This window comes from Hipposideros armiger, unplaced genomic scaffold, assembly GCF_001890085.2.
Source record: "Hipposideros armiger isolate ML-2016 unplaced genomic scaffold, ASM189008v1 scaffold_22, whole genome shotgun sequence".
NCBI classification, from domain to species: domain Eukaryota; kingdom Metazoa; phylum Chordata; class Mammalia; order Chiroptera; family Hipposideridae; genus Hipposideros; species Hipposideros armiger.
In genome coordinates, this window is record NW_017731372.1 from 1,935,213 (window position 1) to 1,960,545 (window position 25,333).

A 25,333-nucleotide genomic window follows, 5' to 3' on the forward strand; every position below is an offset into this window, starting at 1 on the left:
TATGCCAAGCAAAGGAGAAAGTTGTGTGATGTGCTGTTTAAATAAACCTGTCACTACCTGACATTAGTTTGCAAACATTTTTGAAAAATGGAGGCTTTTTTCCCCAACTAATGGAGCCCCTAAGTATAAAACAGTTTCAGGGGCTGCTACACTGGTGGGCCTCTTGACCCCCAAGGCAGCTCTGCAGAGCCCCAGGACTCAGTTTGAAAACTAGTTTGTGGAAAGCCAGCTGAGGGAATCCTAAACATGAAGGTATCTTTTGCTCTGAAATGCAAGCTCTCACACTTTGTTGCGTTAAGGTCACTTGGGATTCTTGTTTAAATGCAGATTCCTGGGCTTCAATCCCAGAGACTCACACTCAGGAAGCCTTGGCAGGGGCCTGGAAACCTGTATTTTTAACAAGCATCCCATGTGATTCTGGTATCAGGATGAATAAATCATGAACACACTGCTCTACAGACTTCCTGCCGAGGGCCCTTTCAATGGCTTCATCTTGGTCCCACTTGGTCACAGTTTATTTTAGGTTCTCAGTTTATAAGTGTCCAATACCATTAAGATCGTTTTTTCTTGCCAAGGGAAACAATATCTTATTACCTCTTCCGTCATCTCCCAGTTTAATTCTCTGTTCGTGAACGTGGCACACAGCAGACTGGCCTGCCTCAGCTCTCTGCTGGGTCTGCTCTGGCTGAGGTTCCCATCAGCGTTGTACTTCTTTGGTTTTGTTTGTTTGCTTGTTTTCTTGGGGTTTTTTTGTTTGTTTGTTTGTTTTTTAGACAGATCTCTTTAAACCTCCTGTTCCCCAACAAACAAACCCAAAGTAGAAGTTAAGTGATGTTATTAAACGAATACGGACTGACTTATTGATGCGAATACAGCTAACCAGTAAGCATATCAATGCTCCATGCAGGAAGGTATGAGGTCCTCTGAGGGACACAGAGAAATATAAGAACAAATCCAAACAAGTCATATTTTTTAAAATAAATAAAGCCCAACAATGAGACACCCACTCGAATGGCGACAATCGAAGATAATACCAAGCATTGGCAGGGACTTGGAGCAACCGGAACCATCATGCACTAATGGTGAGAATGTAAAATGGCGCTGCCACTGTTTTTGGAAAACAGTTTTGTCTTGGTGTAGAATTAACTCCTGGTCGTTCGCAGAATGTAAAAGAATTTAGGAGATTCTACAAGAGTATCCGGAGAAAAGATTTATTGAAAGTCAAAAAGGGAGAGAGAGTTTTGTTTGGAACTGACAGAAGTTTTGCCAGGACAGTCTGATGGAGACAGCTGCAGAGACAGAGGAGTAAGAGAGAGATCCTGGCAGGAGTTGTGCCAGGGCAGAGTCCAATGGGGGACAGCTGTTCCGATGAGAAGGAGTGCTGGGGTTTTATATTTTTTGATGCAGGATGTAGGGTGCTTGTCAGCTTGCAGGGGGGCTGCCGTTACAATTGTCTTCTCCTGGGAACCATTCTGTTTCCATCGATGATGGGTGTTTGTTAGCTTGCAGGGGGTTGTCATTGCGATTGGGAACTGCTCTGTTTCTACCTATGATGGATGTAAGGTGCTTGTCAGCTTGTAGGTGCAGTGCTGGCCAGGGCAGTCAGAGCCAAGTGGTTAATGTTTAAGCTTGCTCCTGTTAACTTCTTGCCTGTCCCATCCTGCCAGCTCACGAGCCCACTCACGTTAACCTTTACTTGTCTCATCAAGTTTGGTGACATCTTAAATAGTTAAATATAAGCTTAGCATATAATCTGGCAAATCTACTCCTGGGGATCTACCCAAGAGAAACGAAAACACATCTCCACACAAAGACTCGTATGTGAATGGTCGTAGCAGCATTATTCGTAAACAAAATGTGGTCTGTCCATACAGTGGAATATTATTTAGCAATTAAAATAAGTGAAATACTGAAGTATGCTACAGTATGGATGAACCTCAAAAACTTTATACTGAGTGAAAAATGCCAGACACAAAAGGAGATATATATGATTCCATTTATATGACTCTAGAAAAGGCAAATTTGTAGAGACAAAGCAGACCTGTGGTTCCCTGGGGCTACAGACAAGAGCAGGGAATAACTGCAAATGGACTTGAGGAAGCCTTTTGGGGGTGATAGAACTTTTCTAAAACTAGATTGGGGAGATAATTGCACAGCTCTATAAATTTGATAAAATCACTTAATTGTACATTAGTAATGGGGGGATTTTATGGAATATTAATTGTACCTCAATAAGGTGGTTAAATATTTATCTTAAATAAGGCATATAGCATAATTAAATAATCGATACTTTTCTATGCAAAGTAGACACTAGAGTCAAAAGTGTGGCCTGTGGACCCAAGAGTCCCAGAGACGTTCTCAGAGAGTCCTCGAATTCATTTTCCTAATAATAACTGAGAAACTATTTGCCTTTTTTCTGCTGTGTTGACATTTGCTCTGATGGTGGAAAAGGTAGTAAGAGTAGTAAGACTGCTAGTTAGCACAAAGCAAGGCAGTGCCACCCAACCGTATCAATAGTCATTGTATTCTCCACCACCAGGCACTCAGTGGAAGAATGCATTCTGTTTTCACTTAAGAATGTCCCTGATGAAGCAGTAAAAACTATTTAATTTTATTAAATCTTGCGCCTTGGATGCATATGTTTTTAAGAGCCTATGCGGTGATATGGGAAATAGGCATAAATTCTTCCTTATGGATGGATATTCAGACTTGAATATTTGGCAAACCTTTTCTCAAAGATGAATGAAGAGAACCTACAACTTCAGAGAAACAGTTGGCAGAATCTGTTGCCAGTCATAAAACTCCAACTTTAAACCAAAATTAGAATTTTGGAACACTTTATACCGCCATGCGCTTGACAGCTTTTGTCCAGACTTTTCTGATGAGATTGATGGTGATTTTAACAAATGTGATTTTTTTCATATTGTATAATGAAAAGTGTTAAAATTTGAAGACTATTTGGTAAAGAGGTCTTGATACTAAAAAGTTTGAGAACTGCTGGCCCAGTGGCTAAAAGCATGGACCCTGAGGCCATTGTGCTTGGGTTCAGGTTCCAACACGATGAGTTGTTATGCTGTGATCTTGGGTAAGTGTTTCACCTCGCTATGCCTCAGCTCCCTCATCACTGAAATGGGGATAGTAATGGTACCTATTTCAGAGAGGTACTGTGGGCATAAAAACGAGTTGATATATGTAAAGATTTATGTAAATATATTAAAATAAGCTGATATATGTAAATCACTTAGACTAGTGCCCGACTTACAGTAAGCGCTCAGTGAGTTCTTACCGTTCAACTTGGAGAACGGTGATTTGTAAGTACACATTATAAACACATAATGGGTAGACATCTCTAAGTAATTATATACACTTTTTTTCTCTAACGGGTCAGTCTGAAGCTGCTTTTCCTGCCTTTGCCCCCATTGTTCCTTTGGTTCTTTCACTTCCTGCAAGTGCAGGAAGTCGTGTGCTGAGGTGACTTGTTCTCTCTCCTGAGCAGGAGTGCTTGGCCTATCCACTGCGTTTCTGTTGTTTGGGGGGAATCCCTTCTGTTCTTCGCAACCACACAATGTGTTTTTAAGAAAGATTTGGTGAGGCAATGTGGTTCGGAAGAGTACCGTTTAATACACTGAATACACACAGAATACCATTAAATGTCATTGGTACCCTTAGAATTAGAAGCTGCTTTCCTGCCTCAGCAATGTTTAAAATTACAGAGTATCATGTAGGCTCAACGAGTTTGAGAAACCGTGTGACTAGAGAAAAAGTGTAAGGTTCTGTCCTATTAAACATGTCCGTTTTCCATGCTTAATCCATGGGTACAGCCAGTTTAAGGGAGAAGATGATGAATTTGGAGGGAACCTACACCTTCTTCGGCCCTGCAGAAAGACTGCATTGGAGCTATTTTTATCTCTAGCTGTTAAAAATAAGTTAATTTTTTGCTGACCCAACGCATTCAATTCTACCAATGTTTGATGAGCGCCTGCCATGAAGCGCCAGGCCCCTAAGCCAGGCAACATGGCCCCAATGGTAAAGAGAGGACATGGGCCCTGTCCCCCTGGAATTAGTGCATTAGAGTTTTGGGGTTTTTTTAATTAGTTTCAGGTGTACAAAACAATGTAATAGTTAGACATTTACACCCCTCACAAAATGATAACCCCTCTCCCCCAATCTACTACCCCTCAGACATCGTGTATAGCTGTTAAAATTCCACTGACTATTCCTTGTGCATTAGACTTTTCAGATTGTTCTCCTACCTGCTTTGTAAAAACCAAGGTAGTTCATCAGCTGTTCCCTGACTACATCAGCAAACAGTCTATCTATATCGTACCCTTTTTAAATGTTCATGAAAACATTGTTAAATTTAGTGGGAGGTGAGGATGGTAAGATAAACTGCAAAGGAACTGTAATGATTCTTTTCCTGGAAGATCACAAACAAAATTGCCCTGTACTTTGCAATGCTAATGTTATGCAGATAAGCTTGTGTTTGATGGTAAATAACAAACAACCAGGGCATATAAATCATTGGCGTTTCATTGATGTAAATGGCTTTTGCCGACCTAGGAGGAATACAAACTCCAAAGAGTTCATGTTGGGAGCATCTGTTTTATGCACCACACATCACTCTGCCTGTGGTGAGAAGGGGGTGTCGGCCCACAGAAGGTTTTCTTCCTGTGCCTGGGTCTTTAATTGTTGCCACACCTTTACATTTTGGGGTGTGTCTAGTCACTTGTTAAATTGGTTTAGAATAGTCTTTTCTTTCACTTTAGGGGTGTATTTTGTGAGCAAATGGTAAAGCACCTTGACTATTTTTAAAAATAATAATGTGTGTAGAAGTACAGAGCAGAAGTATTTGAGGTGCTTGCTGATATGTTGGTATTTTATGATTTGAGAGTGTTTGTTTCCCATGTGGCTGGTTTACTGGGAATAAGAAATCAGATCAGGCTAATAGCCAAAAAAGTGCCTCTTGAATACAGGCTTGTATTGAATTTGATTAATTCAACTGAATTGAATCTCAATATTTGTTGTGGGTGGAAAATAGTTATTTTTAGTTCTGTTCTTGTACCTGTTACTGATAGGGCCTTGTGCAAACTTTAAGTCCCAATAACTATGGTTAACCTGAGCAAGTCAGCAATGGCTATGATTGTGCCACTGCTGCTCCTTTTAACACTAGAATCTTCTGTTCTTTTATTCTCTTACTATTTTCAATAACTCAACCTAAAAAATCAAATATTAGTTGCACATAATTTTCTAAACAGTCATAGCTGTTATAAAGCAAATTTCTCTCCTCATGACTCTGTTCCATATTAAAATGTTTGACAGTCCTCCCTGGACTGTGTAACATCTTTGCAAGGACTTTTGTCCTTGTAAAGTAACCAACTGTGGCGGGTCCCAGACAAATCTAGCATTTCTGTGATGAAAAGGCATGCTGTTGTTGAATTGCTGATTCTCACCTTGTCTCTCATATGCGTGTGTTTATGTGTTTTAGGAAAAAAGTGCTAGTTCCAATACAAGACTTAAAACGAATAAGGAGATTCCGGGATTCGTTCATCAACCCAGAGCAAAGTAAGTTCTAGATCCTAATTTGTTATATTGTTCTTAAAGCTAAAAATATTTTCAGAGTGAGTTTCATTTTGCCTACCAGATAATCAAGACTTGTTATAAAGCTTCAGTAAATTGCGACCAGTGTGGTTTGGTCTAACACAACAGAACAGAGAGCCCAAAAACAGACCGACATTTCAGATCAGTTAGAAGAAAATAAAGGGGGATATCTTTATGACCATGCAGAAAGGAAAATTTTTGAGTAAGTCACTAAAGATGCAAATCATAAGGAAAATGATTAATTATTATGACCATCTTAAAACTAAGAACTTCTGTTTATCAGATATACTGTAGGAGAGTAAAAGGCCACAAAATGATGGAATTGTTTACAATATACAAGTAAACTACAGAGAATTCATAGAAAAACAGGCTAAAGACATGAACGACTATTTAACTGAAGAGTAAGCATGAATGGCTAATATACAAAGGTGGACAAAAAAAATGTATACACATTTTAAGAAAGGAAAAAACTATATTAAGATTGTCATACTCCACATATACCGATAACAAGAGATGAGTACAAGTCATGTGTATACATTTTTTTTGGCACACCCGGCATATATAAAAAAGCTACTTCCTGCCACAAGGTTAGCAAAAATTTAGAAATCTGACAATACAAAAGGTTGACCAGGGTGTGGAACAGAGGCACTCTGAACTCCTGCTGGGGGGAGTAGAAATGGATATGATTACTTGGAAAAACAATTTGCATTATCTTGTAGAATTGTACCTACCCATACCTCCTCTGTCCCTGCAACTCCACTGTCAGGCACATACTCTACAGAAATTCGGGAACCTGCGTGCCAGCACAAATACCTATGGCAGCATTGTTTTTGTGAGCTCTTGAAGGTAAAACCTGAATGTCCATCAAAAATATAATGGCTAACAAAAATGTGGCATAGTCTTATGATGGGCTTCCTACATATCCGTGGAAACAAATGGTCTACAGCCTCACCTGTGACGATGGAGGGATCTCATGAATGGAAGGCTGTGATAGTACCTGCGTACATATGGTTTCATTCATATGAAGTTCAAAAACAGGCAGAACTGAGCAATGTATATGTGGGGAAAACAATAAAGACAAGCAAGGAAATGAAAAGGTATTACGTTGAGAAGAGCGGTTGTTTCTGATCAAACGAAGACAGTGGGACCATGGGTTCTGTTTCTTTATCTGAGTGGTGATTACATGGGTGTCCCTTTAATTATTGTTATTTAAAAATGTACAAATAACCGTATATGTTTTCTTTTCTATGTGTTATGTATTTCACAACTAAAAAGTGAAAGAGAACAATGAGTAGTTTTATAGATTGTTCTAGAACTGCATCTACCTTGGTGATAAAATTCACTTTGTGTGACTTTGAAGGTACCTCCCTTTTTTTCAAAGAGTCTCTGTTATCCCAAATCTCTTTTGTGGGGTTCCTTCTAAATATGAACAAATTCCCTGGGGGTCCTGATCACGCTAGTACATTTGACACAGTCACCCCCACCCTAAAATAAATTTGACCATTACATATAATGTAATAGTTGTCCCACAAGTCAAATCATAAACAGCAGAAGTTGGGACCCTGGTTCTTCCCGGAAAATTGAGACAAAGATAACCTAGTCCAGAATCACTGTAACCTGGCTCAGTGTCTGGCATTGCTGTAGCCATGGCTACAGTGATATGGCAATTAGGTCTCTTCAGGGGGTGGTGAATGAACTCAGGGACTTCATTTTTCTAATATCAAAGAAAACTAGACATGTTAAAAATCCACTTATCATTTACAATGTCAGTATAAATGGCACAACCGATTTTTGCAGCCTTAGGTAAATGCCATGCTGTAATCACAACCTCTCTAGTCCACTTCCCTGGTAATCACTTTTATCTACACTAACTTTATCTGCCTTTAGGGATCCCAGATACCTGAGGACAGAATCAAATCATCTTTTCCCCCAAGTCATCTGATATGGGCTGTCTTTAAATGTTTCTCGTATCTCTGAGTTCTAAGGAGACCCTGGATTAGGGAGGATTTCCTTTTTTCCCCCGTAGAGCAAATCCTTATTTAACTGGGACACACTGACACAGCACACTTTGCAAACTGGCTTGGACTGAAGCTCTCGCAGAAGTTGCTTAAATTGGCTTGTGTGTTTACATTAAAATTGTGAAGAAAATCCTCTGTGTTCCACACAGCAGCATGCCCGTGAGCGTGCACGCGCGCGCGCGTGTGTGTGTGTGTGTGTGTGTGTGTGTGTGTGTGTGTGTGTGTGTTTTAAACGGTGAGTCAGAACATTGGGTCCCTGGAATTCAACTAAGAAATCCTTCTGAAAGACCAAGACAAGAGGTTTACTTTTCCTATGTGCTGACGTATTTATTATGCAGTTGTATAAAATAAGATAATGAGGTTGGGTTTCTTTTCCCCATGAGTGGAGGGACAGTCTCACACCAGATAATAGCAGGTTTATTAATAATGATCCTCGCACCTCCATTTGATGCAACACATAGTGCCCATTTTACTGACGTTGTGGTCTCAGGAGAGTGACCTGATGTCTCTGAGCTTCGGTTTTCTCAGAGAAAAAGGGAGGTGAGCAGCCCTGTCTCACAGGACTGGAGACTAAATAGAAGAATGGATGCCAGTGCTTACCGTAGTGCCTGGCGCTAAGTAAGAACATCTTAATAATTAGAAACCATCCAAATGCCCTATAACAGGAAATTGGGTAAATGTACTACATATACTATATTCACAGTGGAATATTAAAGTTAATATTAAATGAGTTTGCTTAAAGTTAATATTTAAATTAGTGAAAATGAATGTACTACAACAATTCCCAATGCTGCAATCGAATGCTAGAAGAAATGAGTAAGCCCTGGAAGACTGCATAGAGCGTGATGCACTCTTTGTATTTATAAAAAGTGAAAAACAACTAAAATAAATCAGTTGCACGGGTGGGAGGTAAGTTAGCTTTAGGTTGTTGTCAAGGTCCCCAGCTTTTGTTTTTTTGTTTTGGTTTCATGGGTGCTTATTATGCTATTTTTGAAAAACAAAATAATTAACGGACTAAATAAAAGTGAGCCAGGCATCAAGTGCCAGCAAGGGAGTGTCATGATGTGAGGATTCGGACGAACCCACTCCCCTGAGGTCCAATTGAAAAATAATAATGATGATTATGAAGCAATAACTGTGTTCAGGCCAAGATTTGCCAGGAACCCACTGAGCAACTGAATTTCATTTTTGCACATGAACTCTTAGGGAAGGAAGACCTTACCCTCTCATGCATTCATGGCTTAAGTTTTTATTATTTGCAAAACAATTTTTTAAATCACTAAACATGAAAGCCAGGTATCTTTCAGCTCTTCAAGCTCATTTTATCTACCTTACTAGCTCACTTGTCATTAAGATTCCATCCTCCGTCTGACTGATTTCACTGAGCACAATGTTCTCTAGGTCCATCCATATCATTGCAAATGGTAGGATTTCCTTCTTCTTTATGGCCAAGTAATACTCCATTGTGTAAATGGACCACAGTTTCTTAACCCAGTCGTCTACCGATGGGCATTTTGGTTGTTTCCATGTCTTGGCAATGGTGAATAGCGCTGCGATAAACATAGGGGGGCATAAACAGTCTCAGAGATACAGAGGAAAACTTGATGGCTGCTAGTTGGGAGGGGGTGGGGATGAGGGAGAAGGGGAGGGGATTAGAAAGTACAAATTGGTAGTCACAATATAGCCACAGGGATATGAAAGACAGTTTGGGGAATATAATCCATAATGTTGTAAATATTTTGTAGGGTGTCAGATGTACACTTGTCTTATGAGGGAGACCACTTCATGGACGGTGTAGATGCCTGACCACTGCGCTGTACACTTGAAACTGAAGCTGAATGATAATGAATGTCAACTATAATTTTATATGTATATGTATATATAGTCACAGGATATGGAGTACAGCGTAGAGAATAGAGTCTAACAGCTATATATGATGTCAGAGGGGTAGTAGATTGGGGGAGGGGAGTTATCACTTTGTGAGTGGTGTAAATGTCAGGCTATTATGTTGTTTTGTACACCTGAAACTAATTTAAAAAAAAAAAATTCCATCCTGTGGTCATCCCTAGTCTCATGAAGCTGAGACGTCATAGAAAGAACCTTTGCCAGCTCAGGGTTAACTCACAAAAACTTTGCCAGGCCAACCGGGGGCCACAGGAAGTGTTCCAGGGGAAGGCGCTGGGTTTTCCAAGGTTGAGTTGTAAATATTAGAAAGAAATAGGAGTTACTGAAATTGTTCAGCTTTATTAGTGACTTCAGGCACCAACATACAGGCTTTTATAAAAGATGTTTAGATCTAATTAATCTTAGCATCAAATATTTGTACTTTATAAGCAAAAATCATAAGCGATTCCATCATTCCTTTCTAGTATCTTGAAGAAAGATAGAAAACCAGCGTGCTTTTCCTCCCCCGTGTTCTCCACTCAAAATCACCACAATTGTGCATCAGAAAGCGTTTAAGGACTGAGAGTCTTTACCTAGGGACTGTTTCTCACAGTGCAGTTTGTACTCTTGAGCTTCAACTAGTGTTAATGCCACTGTGTTGAGAAGAGGAATCCGCATTTATCTAGGCAGGAGTCCGTGGATATAGGTGAATTGATTCCCTCGGAGTAAAAAACGTTGTTTCTGCCCCTGTTGGAGAAATTTCAGGGCTTCTCTTTGAAACAAACCCATGGAGAACAGCCAAGCAAGCGTCATGGTTTCAGGCACACCATACCTAAGGTGGCGCCCAGGTAACAGGGTCCTCATGCGGGCATTTGCTCCATCTGGCAGTCCTGCCATGCTCCCAGGGACACTAGAATTTATACAAAAGAGCTCATTGAGTGCATCAGGGTCTGATCATGAATAAAGTCACCCTTCCATCCAGTCTTTTCGGTCTAACACAGTCTACGTGCTGTATTTCAGGGTGCCAAGAGAGTAAAGCAGTCTGGTGGGGGACTCTTCTGGGTAGGTTTTTAAATGAGTCATAGGCAGGCAGAGACGCTCGAAGGCTCTTAGATGAAGAAAACTCAGGCAGCATTTCTCTATCAGGGGGTGTGATCGTAGAGATGTACCCGATGGAAGGCTGGCTGCCTACGTTGGGTTAGAATTGTTTGTCTAAGGGCACATGAGAAAATGAAAATGGTAGTTTATTTCCGGATCATAGTACCCTCTACCCCAGAGTAAGGTTAATATTTAGTTCAGGATTCAGGTGGGGTTGAAAATACACTGGTTTGTCTAATTACTTTTGGGTTGGGTGGCTTTTGTTAGTTGGTTTTAATCAGGGAATACTTTTATTGAATGGTTAGGAAAGATGTACTGAAACTACACATAACTGAAACCGTTGAGGTTTTTGTTCTTGCGTTACCATGGTGACGCACCCTGAGGTGGTCACCATCACCTCTGGTCCCAGGCTCTTGCTGTGGACCCCTGAGCCTGGGCATCCTTGATCACAGGGGTGGCAGATACCTTTGCAGGGTTGCTTTCCCTTAAGGCTTTCCCTCTTGTCTGTCTAATGTGCATATGTGTGAATTCTAACCTCACAGCCCTGTTTCCATGTTCTGGTCGTTCAATGAGGGAGTTAGTGAAAGTTAGTAACAATCATAGAATGTTGGTGGCAGAAAGGACCTCAGAGAGCAGCCCACTGGTTGTATAGATGAGAACAGAGGGCCCATACCTTCCCCCTGCCAACACACTGTGCTACCTCTGAGGGGTCATGAATCGCATTAATTTAAGTAGAGATCACTGTGTCAGTTGCTTAAATATGTGTTGCCCTCCTGTTATATGCAAGGCAATATATACTAAAAACTCTAACCCAAACATGTCCACAATGAACATCAAATCCTAAAAATGACATTTTTATTAGTTCTTTTGGGATTTCTTAGAGATAGATAGATAGATAGATAGATATAGATAGATAGATAGATAGATAGATAGATAGATAGATAGATAGATAGATAATAGCCATATGTGTATAGACGAGTATGTATAATCTTCATGCCTAGATCTTGGCCAGGAACAGGAAGGATGTCCCAAAATTGTCAGAGCAGCCACAGGATGCCAGAATATTCATATTCCCCACTCACAAGCAACCCCCAGGCTCGCCCTTGGAGCCTGTTCACATAACATCAGCTGTTTCCACACATGGCGTAGAAGCAGCAACTGGGAATGAAACCGAAAGAAGACTGGTACCTCCTCTGACAAGAAGAAATGAGAGAAAAAGTTCAAAAGCAGGCAAAGAACAAAAGCCTAAAGTTTCGGTCCATTTTGCTTAAGAAGACCCCTCTTAGAGTCTGGGCGGGGCGGTCCCAGAAGACTATTGTGATTTAAGATCATGGAAGCGCCCGCTAGTCGTTAAGGGAAAAGTTAAGTAACATTTGTGCTAGGTCCTCTATTAAAGAGTATACAGCTTAGAACACTTGCATCCAAAGTGGCTCAGATGAAAAATATTTGGCGCTTTAAAGAAGTAAAAACATGAGGAATCTGGGGAAACTCCAGCCAGAGAGAGGAGACTATTTAATATCTTCTCATCCTCCCAGAGTCCGCCCTGCCTTTGAAACCTGCAATAAGGCGGGGCTTGCTTCTGCAACAGGGCACTTACTTTATTTCAGTGACCATATCAAGGACGGCAACAGTTACAGGGTATCTGTGCTCTATAACCGTGAAAGTTGCTGTTCAGATATTTGTTATTGTTTTCCTTTTACATCAGAGCCGATGTCATTGTGCTCCCAGGTTTTAAATCTTGGTTTTACACACAGGAGAAAACCTCCTCGGAGCCTCACTACCTGTCATGGGAGGCCCCGAGGGTTGGGGGTCACTTGTGCCACACATTGTGGCTCCTAAAGAATGAGGCAGCGTGCTGAGGAGTATGTCAGGTGGGCTGCTCCCCACACCTCGACTTGAAGAGAAGAAACTGATCCACGGCCACTGCCCCACCCCACCCCCAGCCACGACAACCAGCAGGCACTAGCAGTACGTGAAAGAAGCGCTGTGCCACGCGTCGCTCACCCGGCATCCGGGCTTTTCTTGGAACACCCACAACTATTTGCTAAGTAGAAACTACGGTCACTGAAACCATATTGCCACCGAGGTCCCTTCCTCCCCACACCCTTTCCATCTGTGATCCTGTGTGACCGTGTGCATCTCGCTAAGTATGCCTTCAAGTGACGTAGGACACGCAAACACACAGGACAGGTGCTACTCACACCGGCTCCCTGGCTTAGTCCCCCATTCCAGTGGGATTTCAGTCCCAAAGAGGTATGTGTGCTGTTGCCCATGTACAATAGAAGGTGTCAGGTCCAATGTCAAGGTCTGAGCTCACTGGCTGCCAGCTGAATAGCATGCTGGTGCTGACAACCTTTCTAAAATACACCTTTCGGTACAATAACTAGGACATATTTTCTTTTCACGGTTGCACACAGGGTTGAAATATGCCATGTGCTGTTTGCCTATGCTTTTAAAAAAAAAATCACAAATGTGTGTCTGAAGAAAAAAATTGGGCGTGCGCCTCCTAGTACCATCTCTATAAATAACATGCACATTGAAAGAAAATTGCATTTCTTAAATCTTAGGCATTGATAGAGTATTAGGAAACCCATTTGTAGGATTATTGTAATAACATTTATCTTTACTATAACTCCAGAGTATTTCAGTGGAAAAGTGCAATTAAATAAATGTCTGCCCCCAAAATGTAGGGACTCAGCATTTTTCTGGAGGGAGCCAGGCTTAAGAAAAAAAGTGAAATATGCACTTAACTCCTCTCTGTTTTTCAGCATGCACACCTCTGAGAGCCAGCAAGAATTCTTCAGGATGCTGGATGAAAAAATTGAAAAGGTAGGAGGGAAAGTAAATTAAGTACATGTTTCAAGGGAAGTGTGCTAATTGTCTCATGACTTAGGGTACCAATATTCTGGTTTCTGTTACAAAGCTGTTTTTATAAGGGGGCGAGAGAGGGTTAAAACAAAAGTACCCCCCCCCCTACACACACATACACACACCAAAATAAGTAAATAAATAAATATGGTTCTGAGAATATTTAATGTGTAACCCTTCCCAGGATCCTGTGCTACTGTTGATCATTAATTGACGTGTGTAGAGCCAGATAGAGACTAGTAAGTGGCTTTGTCTAGAGATAGTGTCCCTATGACTGTGTATTATCTGCACTTGAAGCCCTGCGCTGACCTCAGACTGCAAATAAGAGGCTACCCGCCAATATTTACCGAGTACCTACTATATGCCTGATGCTGCTGTGAGCGCTTTACAGACATCACCTGTGTGTTGCCATCAGTACCTGCTTCAGGGCAATGGCTATGAGACATGTGTTATCTGCATTTTAAAGACAAGGAAATTGAGGCTCAGAATGCTTGAGTGACTTACCCAGGTTTGCAAGGATAATGTTAATAATTTCATTTATTATTATTATTATTATTATCATTATTATTCCCCTTCTGTGTTGCTCCAGAGTGGAGTCTACAAGTTGCTTCTCTAGGAATGTGTGGGTTTCACATTGACAGTAAAATACAGAGTTGATCCGTGTGGAAATTGAACTTATGATCTCAGAATGCTGTATGCTTAATCAACTGAATGAAGTATGAACTATGGTAATAATTACAGGCTTACATACTTAAATTCATCACTGCAGCGGGGTGAATTTTAACGCTTAAAGCTATACTTCTGTATATTAGCATTTGAAAGCTGTATTCTGAAGAAGAGTGAAATCCTAAATTCAGAACATATCACCACTGTGGTTAAGGCATCACAGGCCAATTTTACCTTAGAAAATTTTTGCTTTACTTTTTATTTCTTTTTTTACTTTTTGTGGTCCTTTTACCTGAGCATTTTTTTCATGCATTTCCAAGCTATGATATATATCACTCAGTGGAAGATAATGAAGGAGGTCTTAAATTCATCAGTATTTCAGCAGCAGAGCCTACTCTAAGATGGACCTCATGAAAGAATAATTGTATAATCTTATAGTGCGCCATTAAAAGACCAGCAAATACCACCAGTGTGAAAAATAGAGATGGTAATGAATTAAACTGGTAGTTTCATCTGTAGCGCTCCCTGACTATGCATAAATACTCATTTAGAAGTGTAATTTTTTATTTTTATTTTTAGTGACATTTTGGTTTCTGCATGACTTTTTAAATGGAAAATTTCATCCAGGAGTAATTAACCAAGTTTCACATATTGGTTCAAAAGCTGTTCAACTTGCCGAAACATTTTGTTTTAGTACAGAGAAGCATAAAAAGAAATATTTGTTCCTACTGTATTGGTAAAGATCTTTTTCTTTCTCAGTTTATTTGGCTTTTTTTCTTTTTTTTTTCCTCTGCTAGCTTTTTGGCAACAGAAATCTCTGCTTAGTAGAGGTAGTCTGCAAAAATTGAAACCCAAATTTTAAGTTATCTTTTAAACAACATTTACAAACCCTGGCAAGGCGTTTAAAATTATCTGATCCCATGTGTTCGCATAATTGAAATTCTACCTGTTTTTACTCAAAATTGAAATTCATTTTCCCTCCTGAAATTTGATTTCCCGTTTTTTGTGGGGTTTTTTTTGCATCCAGAATGTAGATTATGATGCGTTGAGCACAGCAAAAGCAAAGTTTATAACTTAATTATTTATTAGATAGAAACTTCCCCGGATAAGGGAGCATTTGTAGATTCAACATAAATAGTGTTCCTACTATTAAATACATTTCTATTCAAAGAAGAGTTATTGTTTAATCTGCGACATGCTCCCAGTTACAGATTTCTAGAGGAATTTTCTATCTTGTCGGAACCAAGCTTTTCTGTTCTCCTCTCTTATCTAAAGTTCATCCTTCAGAATATTGTGAATATTTTGTCCTATGTATCACACTTAAACATTAAGTCTCTAAAAATTAAAACACTGCTTCTTAACATATGTGTTTGGCTTAATGTAATCTTTGCTGCAGTTTACAGAACCAAAATTGGAAGTTGGACTCTTACAAATTTTTTCCTGACTTTTAAACATAGCTAAATATTTCCTTGGTCCAAGCTAGTATGAGAACAACCATAGATGCAACTCAAACCTATTCTTTAGGTTTTATAGGGTTGATTTAAAAAAATAGTTAAACTCAAAGTGTCATGCTAAAAATTAGAGTCACTCTGAGAGGCCTTGAGTTTTGAGATTTAATCTCACTCAGAAATGTCCAGGAATCCCTTTCTTCTTCCTTAAATTGATAAGAAGCAAAACTGACTGAACCCATGGAGGTTTAAACCTGCCCTTCCTTGATTCATTGTTTGTATTTACTAAATGTCTATAGGGCGTGGTTTAAATTTACCTTCTACCTCTCTGGATACCAAAAGGAATCTCTGCTCTGTCTCTCTCAAGACAGATATAAAAAAATAAAATAAAACTTTAAAAAAATAGATATACTAAAACTACCATTAGTATAAAGAAATTAGAACTATTCGATGGTTAACTATTTATAGTGAAACTTAATTTGGACTACAGTGCACTCATTCAGGGATTGTCACCGTGCTAAACTACAGTTAACCTTCGCACCACAGATGGACCCGCCGTGTTCTCCAAAGGTAACGGTGGCGCAGAAAAGCAGGTAGCAAAAGTGCATTTAAAAACCTTCTATCTAGCACTTACTGAGTACCAGGCTTTATGTTATCTACTCAGGATAGAAAAATCGATAGGAAATATGGGATACAAAATAAGTAGGGAACAGTCCCTAGTCTGAGGTGCTCAATTTTAAAAGAGACTTTTATTAATGATGTAATGATTGTACTGATGGAGCTGTCCTCCATCTATTCCCCCTGCCCACCATTGTCACTGTGAGTCAGGTCCTTCTGTATTGGACACAAGTGTTTGTTGGGTCAGGTGTGAAACTTGGAGTCCATTAACCAGGCGGTTGGGACAGCTTCTTGGACACTTGGTACCATGTCACAGTGGTCAGGACACGGGGCTGCATCTGGAGACGACCAGGGGACAGCTTTGGTCAGAAGATCAATGAGAGTTCAGACAGGCTTTATGACCTCTGTTTCACTTGCTTTTGCTTTTCCTTTTGGAGAGTAATAACCCTGTGAAACAATGGAAGCATCCCCTTTATTTGTACCTCATTATCGTATACCTAATGCTGTTCCATTGGAATCTATAGTCATACCTGACATTTCACAGGCCTCTGAACCTTATGTGAAATGGTCACATCTGATAATTTTGCAGCTTAAAAAAAAATGACAGGGCCGGCCGAGTGGCATGTTGGTTAAGAACAGGCTTGGGACGCCAGAGGGCCCCGGTTTGGATTCCACATATGAGGGCCAGTGACACTGCCCTCTGCAGCTAAGATGGTGAATGGCAGCTCGACCTGAGGCTGGGCTGCCATGAGTCGCCGACGACGGCGTAGGCTGCAGCCCCTGCTGCAGTGGTTGCCATGGGCTACCGTGTGTAGCCAGCAGCCAGCGTGAGAGGCCAGCAGCTGCAGTGAGCGGCCGTCCAGAATCCGGCGACTGATCTGCCTCGCCCCGGAAGAGCGCAATGATGGTGCCAACTTGGGCCAGTGAAGCAACATCCTCCACAACTAGACTGAAGAACAAAAGGACAGCAACTTGTCTGTTCCCCTCCCCCAATTCCCCAATAAAATCTTTGAAAGGGAAAAAAAAAAAAAGACAGTTTACAGCAGAACAAGGTAATGATTTTAAACTCTGTAGTAAGAGGAGAAAGAGGATATCTAGATTATTAAAACTTGGCCCCACGGAGGAGTTTCTGAATATAATACCAAACACAGATCATATCTGATTTTAAGATCTACTTTCTACTTTCTACTATATACTTGAGTTTACTTTGTAAGAAGCAGAAAAAGTAAGTACATTTTTCAAGTACTTGTGATAGTAGGGTCTTCTCCAAGCAAAAACAGGGATTTAAAATGTCTAACCACTATGCTATACCCCTGAAACTAATATAAAATAATAGTGAATATCAAATATAATTGAAACTTCTTTTTTAAGGGGAAAAGTACACAGGGACTTATACTTTGCTTTATGGGGATGTCAGAACAGCTGACGACCAAGGAGTCTTTTGCCATCTCAAAAACAGCCCTGAACATTAAATAAAGAAAATCTCAGTACAATGTCATTTGTCTCAGGTTAGCTAGTCTCATGCAAGACTTCTTAAGGTTTATTGGGCCATGGGCGTCTTCTTGGAATCTTGTAAAAGTTATAAAGATTCTCTGTGTAAAAATGCACATGATATCATATACATGAAATTCCTAAATAAAATGTCAGGGTTTTATAATTCTCTGGAGCCACCTGTCCGTGGGCCCCAGGCAAACAACTTGTGGATTTCTTTCAGACGAATTTCATTAATGTGCTTCCTTCAGATCTAGGGCCCAAGGGACCCATGAGCCTTATCTATATATATCCATATATATCTCTGACTTTAAAGAGGATTAGGAAACTGAGGGGAGAGAACTCCATGCAAACCCATTCTCCCTCCTCTCTTCTCTTTCTTCCTCTCCTCAGAAGAGCTCCCAGTGCTTCACCCCCGAGGGTGAGCGCAGCTTCCCTGCTGTATCATCTCATGTATTCTGGTATGATTTTGAGACTTCGCCTGTTAACTGGAACTATTCAGTGTGACATTTTGAGGAAATGTCTGAGAAAGAGCAATGTGTGGGTTTAATTCAGCCGGTTTCAAAAGATGCTTATCTGTAGGCCTCTACCTCTACTGAAAAATCGTTTACACTTAGAAAATGTTTGAGTTTCTGAAGTGGCCCGAAGCCCTTGGCCTCAGAACTAACCCTTGTTGGAGAGAAAGACCATGGCACGTCTGCATTTATATACTATTACATCAGATCAGGCTGAGCCCACGTTATGAATCAGGGTGTCAGATCAGAAGGTGTTTGCTTTTCCTCTGGTGAAGAGGGTGACTTGCATGTAATGTTTGTTTCTACATATAAACTATTCCTGCGGTAAACTGTGTAACCTCAGAGCTGCCATAGAATCAAACATAACGTTTGGCAGACATAGCTGATGATAAGCTTTCCTCTCTGGTGGTGTGTTTAAAAGCCTCCTCGGTGCGTGCTCGTGATGAGAAAATGTGGGACCCTTGTATCACATCCTAAAGAATGTCACACGTCCTGCCCCTTGTGTGCAGAGGAAGTCATAGCATGTCCCTCCCACCCAGCTTGTCACTTTCAGTCACAGCTGAGGTCCTCACCACTGGTGCAGAGACGGTTTGGCTGACCTGCGTCTTTTGGAAGTGGGCTGGACTGCCAATGTCATCCCATTAAACAATGTCTTGCTCCATGGTAACCATAGCATGGCCTTGCTTTTGCTAATAACCAAACCCTTCCTTTCCCGTCATTCCCCTGCCTTCCCTTCTCCCCTGTGTGCACCTTTTCTCATCTGTCAGGCAAATTCAAGCTGTAAACGAGGGTAAGGATGTGACTCCGTCCTGTTTTTTTCTCCCTACGACATAGGTTTATGCAGTGACTTCTGAATAGTGATGGCGACACCGGTGTAGGAACCACTGGCGAAGTGTGTGCACGCTCTGGGCTGTAAGGATCTTAGCATTCTCATGTCGCTAATAGTCACAGGTGATGCAGCCAAGGAAAATAGAGGAAGCAACAAGCCTAAAAGCTATGCGACACACTCAGTCTCTGCTCACTTTCTTTTCTCTGGAAGGCTTGCTTTTCAGAGAATTCTCGAGGCTCTTTCAAGCCTGGCTTTTTAGGGAACAGCAGAGGAGGGTTCAAGTTCTGGAACAATGTAATACACAAATGCAACAAGAACCATGCCATTTTTATGAATGAAGTGTGGCCGATGGTGCTCGGAACTCCATAGCAGTGTGTGGCTCAGTCAGTGAATGGTGTCATTTTGCAATAGGTGTAAGTGCTTTGGGCACCACCAGAGCAGAGAGACGGTGACGTCCACGTGTGTCACTCCTTTTCTTGGTTCCCATTCAGCTTCTCCCCATCCTCTTCGTGGGCTTCCCTTTTCCCTTCTTCCTCATGTTCTTTGTGTTTGGCAGCCATGGCATTGTTTTAGTCCTGCGAGAGCCCAAGTGCAGGGGATAGAGAGGGTGCCAACCTCTGTAATGGCTGCTTTATTATTTAAGAATCTCTAAAAGGACTGGAAGCATTCAACACGCAATTCCCTCAGGATAAGAATTGGGTCTCATTTGTCTTTGTGTCCCCAGAACCTAGCAGAGGACCTGGGACAGAACGGTTGCTTAAGAAATGTGTCAAATGAGTGAATGGTGCAAATAAGACCACTGGGCTTAGCAGACACAAAAGCACACAAAGGCAGGGCGTGAGCAGCCAGCCTCCTGTAGTAGAGGTGCTCCATGTGCTCAGAGGTGCTCTGGCTGAAGCACAGCCCAGCCAGGTACATAGCAGGTAAAGGTCCAAGACACTGGAGCGAGACAGCCAGGGAGAGAGCCTGCGCTTCACACCTGGGCCACGTCCAAGAACCAGCTCCAGGAGAAGCTGTGTGACCCCAGGATAATTAGTTAACCTTTCTGGTCCTCAGCTTCCTCACCAAAAAATGTGGGTAGTAATACTAACTTGTCTGAGGAATTACAGAAAATGTATGTGGAGTCTCTAGTAAAGGGTTTGATGTGTTGTATGTACATGCTCTGTAATTGATAGCTTTTATTTTGGTTGAAGTTGCCTATATCTGTAGCATCAAGGCCATTCGTAAAGATTTGGGGGACGGTGGGGGCAGGGGGTGGCTAAGACTGAAACTGAAATTGCAGAACTTACTGGCTTGATACACACACACACACACACACACACACACACACACACACATACACACACAGACACGTGCATGCACACATTAGTATGGTATGGTTTTACATGATATATTTATAAACGGCATCTGTTCTATAGTTAAACATTCATATACACATAAAGTATAGTTTATTTGGTGTATTAATAGTATGAATGTGATATGAAATTAAAGTATCAAAAATGATCTAAAGGACACGTACCAAACCCATGACCATTTTTCAGCCTGGGATGCGGGCAGGGGAATGGGGCTGAGATGGTAGCTTCATTTCTTAGGAGGGAGGGTAGAGGCTAGAAGCAAATGTTACAAAATATTACTACTTCTTATGTCTGAGTGATGGAAATTTAGTGTTTCTTACACTCTTCATACTTCTCCGTAGCTTTTAAAGTTCTCAAAACTAAAAGAAGTTAATGAAAACCGTAATATGTTTGTGACAAAATGTCAAGTGGAAAGAACCAGGTTACTCAGTGGTCACTGGCCTGACTCACACCTCTCACTGCAGCCCAGTGTGTGCAGTTATATGGAAGAAAAACTTCAAGAGGCACCAATCTGCGGACACTGAGCCATGTTCTAAGTCACCCGAAACGCCCCTCGTTTACATTTCATTTGAAATCGCTCCTATTTTTAGGGCTCTGATAGTCATGGCCACAGATGCAGTGGACCTCTATTACTTGCTGTTCTTTTTTGGTCGGTTGGCCAAATGTGTGACCACCATCATTTAACAGAGCTTCATAACCCAGTAAGCTAAATAGTCACCACAAACTATCAGCCCTGCTGGCCTCAGCCTCTCCTGTGTCTTCTGGCCTTCCCTCAGTTGTCATCCTCCCCAAGTGCTCCTTCCCAGGAAACGTGTTCCGTTCATCAGTCCAGGGGAAACCGCCGGTTCCATAGTGAACTAGCTACTTAATTGTTCTCCATGAGCAGGGACCTCCCGTAGGTGGCAGCAGTTCCCTTCCTGGCCAGATGCACTGCTACCTATCCTGACCGCAACGGTGAGCACTGTGATCCAGCAAACAATGGCGCTCCTCTGTGTGGGAAGGAAAGAAACCAGCTTTTCACACTCGCTCCTCTCTGGCCGGCTGGTGGAGCAGTAAGAGGGGCAAACCGGACATCCTCTACCCTCTCCACCCGTGACTCGGTGTGGCCGGCGCCACCCACAGAACCTCGGTGCGAGGGAGGTGGTGGGGAGGGCGGTGGGTTTTCTAATCCACCGAGGAAACTGATTCTCATGTGACTCTTTCTGACTATTCTGAGTTAAAAACTGGAAGGAAAGGATGTATGTGCTTAATCTCCTCAAACCTCCAACCATGTTCAATAAAAATTCTAGGCAATGAGTTCAGAACAAAGAGCTCAAAAGCGTTTGCCTGGAAGGCACATCTTTGTCAAGAGGCAGATGGATTAAAATCCGAGACTTGCTAAAGCCATCAATCAAAATCGCTGTCCTAGAGGAAGTGAACCCTGGAGAGGCCGCATGAGGTTTCATGTCCTAACGGAAGTGAACCCTGGAGAAGACCCGTGAGGTTTCATGTCCTAAAGGAAGTGAATCCTGGAGGAGACCCATGAGGTTTAATGTCCTAAAGGAAGTGAATCCTGGAGGAGACCCATGAGGCTCCAGTCTACCAAGTGAGTTGTCCTGGCTTGGGAATGAGGCAGTGGTATTTAAATCTGAACTTTGACACCAGAGATTAGACTAATTAAGACATCCCTTTGAATTAAGTCCATCAAATGGCCTGGAAATTTTCCACAATAATTCCACACAAAAATTTATGGTATATCCATCCCCATTATAAGGAATCAGTTACAACAGGGAAAGTTTTTATAAGATAATGTTAAGTGAACAAAGCCAAATAAAAAACTCGTGTCTGTCATAGGATTGAGACTGTATTAAAATGACATATATATGTGGGCAGAGATTTAAATGAAACTTGAACACTCTCTGATTATTAGGAAGATGGGGTTGTATGACAAATTTTTTTATTTAATTTTGATTTGGATTGCTGGTGTTCTTGTTTGTACAATAAGAACAATTTTATAAAATGACATTTTGGAGGAGAATTCTGGTCTCTCGAAATGGAAATTATCTCTGCTGTTTGAGCTCTTGGGAGTGTTAGCTTGACAGTGTTAGCTTCTGAACCCTCTGATGGTAATTCGATTCTCTACGACAGGGTGGGGCACACTACAGCCCATGGGCCAAATCTGGCCCATCAGACAAGAGTGGTTTTCACATGTTTACATGGTTGGAGAAAACCAAAAGCAGAATACTATATTCTGACATGAAAATTATGTGAAATTCCAAATTCAGTGTCCACAAATAAAGTTTTATTGGAACACAGCCATACTCATTTGTTTTTCGGTTTTTGTTTGTTTTTTTGTTTGTCTGTTTTCACTTTTATCTGTGTCTGCCTTCATGCTTACAATGGCGGAGTTGAGTTGCCATATGAGGGACTATATAGAATGCAAAGCCTAAAAGATTTGCAGTTTGGCCCTTCACAGAGAAACTTGGCAACTTCTGCTCTACGACGTCAGCTGAATGTGACCTAGAGATGTGGACAGCCCATGGTTTTACCCTTGCTTTTCTTTATCCTCAATCCTGTTCACCTCCTCGTAGGGAAAGAGCATCTTTGAAGTCATCTGAGTGCCAACATCGGATAAAACTTGAGAAATAGGTGCCTTACAGCTTTGAAAATATCCTCCTTTTGTTGGTAGAGTGAGGATTTGGGTATAATATACACGTCATGGGGGCAGAGGGTTAAAGCTATTTAGTTAGTACTTATTTCTTGGAAATGAAAAGTCCGATATACCAGGATTGCTACCACTGCTGTTGATAGCATGGTGATCATTCCTATATACAATCAAAGAAACCGTCAGAGGCTGTCACACTTATACTGCTCATTACAAAGGAGATCTTTTTCCAACTGAAATAATCATGTGTGTGTCTAATTAAAATAAAGCTCATTAGAAAGGAGATGGCCATTAATGCCCCAATTGATTTCTCTAATGAAGTAAGCCGAGGGAGCACAGCTAATTATTTTTGCTTTTCTTCGGCATTTCCTCCAAACGGGTGTTATAAATTGTTGGCCTGTAAAGGAAAATACTGCCGAAATGCTCCCTGACTGAAGAGGCTCTGACAGGCCCAGCCCTGAGGAAGGGGTAGAGAGTGCCAGTTTCTGGCCTACAGCTCTGCAGGATGCAAATGAAACACCAGCCCCTCGGAGTGCCCTTCATTCCACTTTTCCATCCCTTTCCTGCCGCCTCCTGCTCATGTTTGCTCTGGATTCTAGCTCATCATTCACACACGCTCAAGCCATGGAATGGGGCTCTCCTGTAACTCCTTGTGCAGGGTCAGAGCTTAAATGTCCACCTTCCCATTGAAACTCTGATCTGAGGTTGCCTCTGGATGGTGCTACATGGAGGAAAACGTTGGGTGCAAAGGTATAGGTGGGCAGAGAAGGGAGACCAGTACATTTCTGCACCGAAATACAGATGCGGCAGTTGTGTGTCCTTCATTCAGATGCTCTTTGGTGCTTAGAAAGCAGGTCAGCCCCACCGTGCAGAGTGGAGGAGGCATAGCTGAGTCAAGAAAACGAGACTCAGGAAGCCCACAGTTAGGAGGAGAGAAGAGGAAGGTGACATGGAAAGGGAGCAGACAGGAGGTAGGAGAATCAAAATAGCGTGCGGGCCAGAAACCCATAGATGTTCCCAGCATCATCCAGCGAGGGAAAGGAGACGAGCACGGACTCAGTCAGTCAGCCAACCCACAAGAGCCTATTTTTGACGGGCTAACAACTCACATATCCAGAGAGAAATAAGCCTCATTGAAACAAACTTCTGTGATGAGTCTTTATGACAAAATGCATGTGTGCTCTCTCCAGACAGGAGAATCTTGACTGGAATGTTTAGTTATGTGGCCCCACTGCAGTATCTGTGAGGTCCTTTAACACAGAACTTTGTGATGTCAGCAAAAGACGGAGTTTAAGATGGCTGACTGAATATTGTGGAAAGCAAATCAGACATGGTTCCCATGTGGTTTACACCGGTATTATTTAAATAAACAAAAATGATGACTAATGGCCAGTGAGATTCTGGTATCAACTTTTGTTCCCACTCCTTGCAGTCCTGCTGCGCTGCACCTCTCTTAAGTTCCAGGCTATTCTGGTAAACCGGTCTCTGCCCCAAATACTTTTGCTCAAAAATTACTCTTTATCAGTTGTATTGTTAAAGAGGGCTGCTTTTTCCAAAATATTGACAGTTTGCTTCACTTATGAAAGGCCCAGGATACTGCCTATGTAACGTCAATCAACAGTTATCCTTACGCGCACGCGCATGCGCACACACAGCACCGCCTCCCTCCAAACACCTGAATATTCATAACCATTTGTGATATGGGCCATACAAGGATTCCATTAAGAATCAAAACAGACATTTTAGCTAAAATTACTATAAAACATGGTCATGGGATGGAAGGATCATTGGGAGAGGAAGAGACTAATTCACCCTAGAAGAACTGGGGGAAATTTCACTTAAAGATAGGATATTGGAATTACAATGGGATTCAAGAAGGATCTGCCTGTGTGGGACACTGTGGGGGATTGGAGCTATTGGTTTTGTGTGTGTGGTAGCTGAGAGTAGGAGCCATACCCTTAGAAATCTTTTTTTTGAGGGGGGGGGAGGGAGCAGAGGGGATATTTGATTTTTTTTCATGCCTAATCACAATGTTACAATGAAAATATTTGTACCTATACTTTTAACAACTTTATGGAGGTATAATTTAATACCATAAAATGTATTCGTTTGACATGTACAATTCAATGAATTTTAGCAAATTTACCAAATGCCACAACCATCACCGCGCTCCTGTTTTAGAACATTTCCATCAACTCAATAAGCAACTCCTGCTTGCGTACTATAGTCAGTCCCCATGCCCACCTCCAGCCCCAGGGAACCAATGCATATAGTTTTTAAATATATATATATATATATATA

The 25,333-nt window shown here is 41.5% G+C and overlaps 1 protein-coding gene across 1 annotated transcript in view; it reads left to right on the top strand.

Annotated features, from left to right (window-relative positions):
* The window catches only part of CUNH1orf21 (chromosome unknown C1orf21 homolog), a 233,471-nt gene that overhangs the window by 192,756 nt on the left and 15,382 nt on the right, over positions 1–25,333 (top strand). The window contains exons 4-5 of the mRNA XM_019635531.1: positions 5,486–5,562; positions 13,367–13,427. Of these exons, the coding sequence (XP_019491076.1) occupies positions 5,486–5,562; positions 13,367–13,427 (138 nt within the window). The remainder of the gene's footprint in view (positions 1–5,485; positions 5,563–13,366; positions 13,428–25,333) is intronic.